Genomic DNA, 7393 nt, shown 5'->3' with positions numbered 1-7393 from the left:
TATTTATTTATTTATAATTTCCCCCCAAAAAACGACAGGACTTTTTGAATGACCTGGTATTATATTCCAATAAAAAAAACAACACTTCCAACCTTAGTTTTAAATACAATTTTCAATACAATATACATGAATACTTTTAGCATAACGTATATAGCACGTTTCCATTTATATTGGCATTTCCGGCCATTTTATGTTATAATCAAAGTAAATCATAAAGTTAATATGCAGGTCCTGCACCTGCATATCATAAATCATTTCATCACATTTCACTATCTCCTTGATATCATTTTCGATGATTTTGTTTTCATCCAAATGGACTCCAAGATATTTAAGGCTTATTACATTTTTGATTTTTATTTATTTCCATAATTCAAATGACACTCATCCCTCAACGAGGCACTCTAACAATTTTTAATTATTTTTTTTTTCATTTAAATTGATTGCCATATTATCTTGCTTCAAGTCTACTTGTAAAATACTCTTACTAGGAGAGGTATGGAATACTTTCGTTTTTGGCACATAGCTGCCCTATCATACGAATTATTATGTCATATAAGGTGGCGGTGGCTGTAACGGAATCCACGAACGTCTCGTTTAGATCTTTGCCTGAAAGTTATAGAAAGCAAATACCAGAACAAAACAGAGGAGTGTATCTGTCATATCCACAGATTATTTCTTAGCTCATTGAAGTAGCAATTCGATGTCATCATTGTATTAATTTTCTTGCAACCAAAATTAAAGGAGAAAAAAAAATTGAATTTTTAGGAAAAATCTATAATTAGTATCAAGCACTAACTATCAAGTACCGACTTTAATACCTCCTTCTAAGCATTCCACACTCCCATATGAAATTAAACAAGTTTAGAAAAGCATTTTTACTAACAATGTATTTTTTGTTACCTGATATATTACATCAATTAATGTAATTTACTGTTATCAAATAATTTTTTTTTCAATTTTATTTTATTTATATATTTTTTAATATGAACTATTGCTATCATGTCAGGTGATATATTCTAATACATATATAATGTATATCATTACCATACCATAGCAAACATCACCATCTCTTTGGATTAACTTACATTCCAATAATATAAGGTGGCAGTGGCTGTAACGGAATCCACGAACGTCTCGTTTAGATCTTTGCCTGAAAGTTATAGAAAGCAAATACGAGGACAAAACAGAGTAGTGTATCTGTCATATCCACAGATTATTTCTTAGCTCATTAAAGCAATTCGATATCATCATTGTATTAATTTCCTTACAATCAAAATTAAAGGAGAAAAAAAAATTGAATTTTTAAGAAAAATCTATAATTAGTAGGGATAGGATTTTTATGTTTTCACATAATTTTACCTGACCATGATATCTGCGATTCCTTACTAACTAAAGATGTTTCAAGACATTTCTGACCAAAAGAAGCCATTTTTATTTTACATATTTTTAAATATTTGGCCTTTTTTACATATTTTTTTGTAAATCACATATTTTCTGAAATATTTGTAATTTTTAACATATTTTTAGGTATTCTGTCCTGAATCACATATTTCCTTAAATTATTTGTTCAATTTTAAATACATTTTTTGCAGCAACTACATAAAATTCAATAGAACGCAAGATACTTAAAGGTGAAATTTATCATAAATAGATTTAAAAATAAAATTGATCAAAAATATGATGCATTATTTATTTCTTTATCAGGTCCTTTTAAATTTCAATTCATCAATTGAGTCTTTTAGTGCTACCTCTCTATAATTTCGAAGTGGTGGGAAGTTTTTCTTACCTTGGCTCTATTATCAATGAGAACCAGGATGAAGAAGAAGAAGTTAGAAGCAGAATTTATGCTGGAAATAGAGCTTATTTCTCCATTATAAGGCTAATCAAAAGCAAACTTGTTAGCCGTACCACCAAGTTCACCCTGTACAAAACGTTGATAAGGCCAATCGTCACATACGGTGGAGGAACGTGGACCCTGAGCAATAAAAACATTAACCTGCTGGACAGGTTTGAAAGAGTAAATCTGAGGAAAATCTTAAGGCCCGTATGCGAGAATGGTAATTGGCGAAGAAGGAAAAATGGTGAACTTTTTGGTCTCTATAAGGAATGTAGCATCTCCTCCTACATAAGGATAAAGAGGCTTAAATGGTTTGGCCATGTAATGAGGATGAGCGAGGAAAGAGTGGCTCATAAACTGTACAGTTACGTTCCGGATGGTGTGCGGCACTGTGGTAGGCCGAAGGGCCGATGGAGGGATGCTGTGAGGTGGGATCTGCAACAACTGAGGATCCCAGTTACCCTTTCAGAAGATAGAAAAAGTTGGTTGGCGGCCGTTGAGCAGGCCAAGGGCAGCTTCATGCGCCTGTTATGCCAGTAAAAGAAGAAGATGTGCTACCTCTCTACAATGAGGTATTGAATTAATAACAAAAGCGAACAACCTGCAGAGAAAGCGAACAACCTGTTGACAATTAACTCAATAAAGACTGATTTGGCTTACATAAGTGCAAACGTGGTATTTTTGTCCAACACAATTACAAAATTAGAAGAAAAGGACTTTCCACTGACGCAAAATTTAAAGATTGGAAAATATAGGTGCTGAAAACGGAGAAGTCATAAAGACAAAAGTACAGGACGTGTTAAAAAAAAATTCAGGATATAAAATCACTCAGTCCATTAGACAAAGTTTTAAATATTTTCCTAAAGTATTTTTTTCTTTATTTCCATTTATAATTTGTTTATAATTCATTCGGAGTAATTATTAATCAATTAGTCTAATTACAATTACTAATTAATGTCTTGTTATTGAACAGCTATGTTTTCTCTAAGTTCATATTTTTGTACATATTTTAACATAATTTCTTTAACATATTATTCATATTATTTAATATATAATAAATACATATTTATGTAACTTTTTTTAAGTTATAAAGTTACTAATTAATTAGTAATTTATATTGTTGAATAATACAAGATTTATAAATACATATTTTTTAAAAATATTTGACAATTATTTAGCACATATTTATGTACATATTTCGGATTTTTTAGTACATTAAAATCCTATTCCTAATAATTAGTATCAAGTACTGACTTTAATACCTCCTCAAAGCAAAGATAAATGCAATCATCTCAGATGTGTTCCTAGAAAATCCGTTGCCCCCATGCTTCCAAGTTCCTGAGCATCGTCCAAGGTTGTTTCAAGTTGTCCAGTAGGTGCTTAATCGAATTCTGGTCTAAGCTTAGTGTAAACCTTTTTGTTTTGTTCTCAATTTCATTATTCTCTAAAAACTTTATGGTGACCCTGGCAGTACGTGCAAAGGCAACGGATAAAAGTTGTTTAAGTGACAACGTAGTGATTTCTTTAACTTTCAAATACGTAATGATTATTCGTACTAATTTCATTAGAGAGTTAATTAATTGATCAATTTCAAAAAAACCTACCTTTCAACTTTCGGTCTGACCCTGAAGAAAATTCATTATAATTTAAATAAAATTGAATAAATCGAATAATATGATATTTTTTTTAATTCAGTTTCATATTTTTTTCTTTATCTAATAGTACGTGTAAGGGAAAAATTAAACTCTTGCCACTAGCTTCAGGTCCAGGTGATACAGGAGCGACCTGAGGTCCTCATTTATGTAACGTTGAGCTGCCAGAAAACCATTACGTAAATGATTATATCAGTTTTTCCTTCAATGGAAGTCCCTTCTCAAACCATCACTACGCAACCCACAACAGGAAATCCAAATTGCATTAATGTTTTTGTTTAGTATCTCTATTTTTTTCCTCAACTCACATCCATCATTTGAGTGTAAATACAATTTAGAACTCTTAATCAGCGAAGAAGACTTATCTCTATTGTCTCATATATCCTTAATAGTACAAGAGCCAGGAAGAAAAAAAGGCAGTTATCTCACCCTAATTTTTGATTACTTTAATGAAAACTATGTATAACTACCAGTCAAAACTGATGGGTCTGCCAAGTATAGGTAGCGGGAATAAAAAGCAGAGTAAATTTGCTGAAATATTAGCCCTAATAGATCTATTTACCTCCAATAGTAATCGAGATATAGCCTTTTAAAAAACAACATTTCACAAATGTACTGAAATATCAGTAGTTAGTTAATTTATTTTGAATAATCTATATCTCAGGAACTATATGATGTACAGATGTCTATTAGCAATCAAATTATAGCTAGTTTAATGTACTATAATGGAGTTTATGACCTTTACCTTTGTAGGAATAGTAGTTTTCATGATAATTGCTAAAATAAATTGATTTATAATTGTTCGAACAATAAGTCTGATTTATGAAAAACTCTATTTCAGAAACAATTGGACGAACAGATATCTGTCTGCACTCAAATTAAGGCTAGTGAAATTTACTATAAGATAGTTAATAATGTTTATCTTTGTAGGAGTAGTAGTTTTTATGATATTTGACGAAATAAACTCACATAATGTTAGTCTAGTTGTTCCTATAAAATGTTGGATTTTTAATAAATATATCTCTAGACCCATAAGACGCACATATGTCTGCCAACACTCAAAATAAAGGAAATTCAACTTACTATAAAGTAGTTTATGACACTTATCTTCGTAGGGGTAGTAGTTTTTATGATATTCACATATGAATATAAAGTTGGTAAGTGAAAATTTGTCCGAAAAACAATTTTATTTTAGCAAATTTCGTGGGAACTACTACTCTTACGAAAATAAATATTATAAACTACTTTATAGCTCATTACACTACCTTTAATTTGAGTGCTAATAGACACCTGTACGTTACATAGTTACTGAGAAATAGATTTCTCAAAATAAATAACTAACAATTTTATGAAATGTTGCTTTTTGAAAAGCTATATCAGGAGAACTATTAAACGTAAATTTCTCTATTAGCGCTTACATTTTAGCAAATTTACTCTACTTAAAATTATGCTCGATTAGATTTTCTATTGTTGTTGGTAGCTGTAAAGATATAGAGCTCCGAATAAAAAATTAATTATTTTTAACGTTTAGAATCAGCCGCCATTTTTTATTCCCCCTACCTACACTTGGCAGACTCATCAATTTTGACTAGTACTTATATCTAGTTTTCAATTAAGTAATAAAAAATTCTCGTGAAATAACTTCCTCTTTTCTCCTTTTGGGCTCTTGTATTATAATTAGATGTTACCACGGGAATAAATGTCTTGTAATTTTGCGACTCAAACTTATTTAAAGGTTGAGCGTTTTTAAGAACTCTTTAAATAAAATACAACTCCTAATTATACAGAAGTAGTTTAAAAAAATCGATTAATGATCGAGATTTTAATAATAATAGGGGAATCTTTTACGGGATCGTAATTGTAATAATCATCGGATTACAAACTGGATATAGGGATTTAAACCTCTTATAAACGAAGACCTCTTCTAACGGACTAAGAAAGTCTCATTTTAGTCACTGTGAGGTCCCTCTGAACTGGCACATACAAAACATTGAAAAAATAATGATTTTATATTTCGATATAAATATATTCACATCTTGAAGTTATTGCTTTATAATTAATAAAACAGTTTTCATCTCCAATTAGTAAGATTTACCTCATTCAAATCAAATAAATTATTCTGTTTATTCTTCTATATAATATTTCTGCTCTGATAAAGATTTATTCTGAAGAGTTAAATGGAAACGTGCCCTTGAATAGGATTATCTAAATTTTCCAGAAAGTATTTATATTTTGTTCTTCTTGCCTCTCGATGGTTTTTATAAAAAAATTTCCTTTTCCTGTTATATTCAAATGTGTTCATAAATACATATTAAATTCTAAAAAAATATTGTGTATAGATATAACACAAAATTATATCAATAAACTTCATGATTTAAATTAATAAACCTATTTTGATGCATCAATGTCCCATACTCATTTTTAATTTATTATTTAATATTTAATTTAAATATTAATAAAAATGAATACTTAATCCATATTAATTTTGATTAATTAACACTTGTATAAACGTTTTCAGCGGACATCCCTCTAGAAGGGACATATTCATCCTGTCCGTTATACATAGGGTTCACCAGTGTATAAGTATTATCAAGAGCAAACAGTAAAAAAAAAAAATTAAAAAGAGTACGAAATGACTCGCACGGGTTCCAGAAATAGAATGCGTTTATTGAGTCCGTAATGAATATATATATATATATATATATATATATATATATTTCAGCTGAAATCGTATTCAAGCCTTAACTAATATTTGTACATACGAGATTTTCATATGTGTACACACAATAGTGAACAATCCCACTCTATTTTTATCATAGGTCTGGATTAAAACTTGAGATAGTCAATTACTTAAGAATCATAAATTAGAGAACAGATTTCATTAAACTGATTAGAGTCTTAGGTATTTAGATTTCTTAAGAAAAATGTTTTTTATTCTCTTTTTTTTTTTTACTGATAACGACAGTTTTAGATAACACAGCTGTCGAAAAACCTGATCGTAACCTATAATAAGTCTTATCTGTTATGCTAAACTATATAGTATAGCATTTATCAATCCGAAGAGACAGAAATTACAAATTTCGATTTTACCTTCATGTATTCATGTATATTCCAATGTAGTTTCCACTATCGTGATAAATATCGATTGTCAAAAGAATTTCAGTTAAACAAAAAAAAAAAATTATTTATTTTTATGTACTTTTTTTCATTTATTTATTTATTTTTCATTCTTATTTTAGTAAGAATGTGATCATTTATCACTATTACCTAAACGGTGTGGCAGATTGTAATATCTATCAATAAATAAAGTTCGATTAAAAAATATAAATAAAAAAAAAAAAGGTATAAATTACACATTGAAAAGTAACTGTTTAGTCTTTTTTTAAAATTTATAATTCTCAAAATTACAATAATTTGCTGGTATAATTTTTGCTTTATTACTTACTGATTTTGATTTATTTTTTATGTTTGTTGTGTTTATATACCTCTACATTTAAATCTATTTTAATCATATGTCACTATTAGATACTTACTTCAGGATTACTTACTCTCCATTTTTTTATTTTAGTCCAGATGAAGACCTGAAATTTGAATAGAAACTTTGGCAATTGATAAATAGTTGAAACAGTTCCTTCAGTGCTTTCCTAGAGATACGGTAAATAATCTATATTTCATTTCGTATTTAAAATGAATTACGTCATTGATACTATCAGATATATAAGTCGTGTAACTTACACATATCGTACAATACTATTATTATTATTTATTTATTTGTTGATATTTACAACTGTATAAAAAAATACAACCAGTAAATTTGATCATAATGACATATGATATGATACAAGATGTAGAGAAACTACCCAGTAGTAGAACTCTAAAACAGTTTACAATATAAGGTCACGAG

The 7393-nt window shown here is 29.0% G+C and overlaps 2 protein-coding genes across 6 annotated transcripts in view; both read left to right on the top strand.

Moving 5' to 3' along the window:
- The window catches only part of LOC136795752 (uncharacterized), a 10862-nt gene extending 8485 nt beyond the window's left edge, over positions 1–2377 (top strand). The window contains exon 2 of the mRNA XM_067047370.1: positions 1743–2377. Within this exon, the coding sequence (XP_066903471.1) occupies positions 1743–2377 (635 nt within the window). The remainder of the gene's footprint in view (positions 1–1742) is intronic.
- Positions 1–7393, top strand: part of LOC106680078 (uncharacterized) — a 280185-nt gene that overhangs the window by 169196 nt on the left and 103596 nt on the right. The window lies entirely within an intron of this gene.

This window comes from Halyomorpha halys, unplaced genomic scaffold (assembly GCF_000696795.3).
Source record: "Halyomorpha halys isolate HHAL.00 unplaced genomic scaffold, Hhal_1.1 Scaffold241.1, whole genome shotgun sequence".
NCBI lineage: Eukaryota > Metazoa > Arthropoda > Insecta > Hemiptera > Pentatomidae > Halyomorpha > Halyomorpha halys.
The sequence above is the reverse complement of the archived record's forward strand: the minus strand, read 5'-3'. Positions and strand labels throughout refer to the sequence as shown.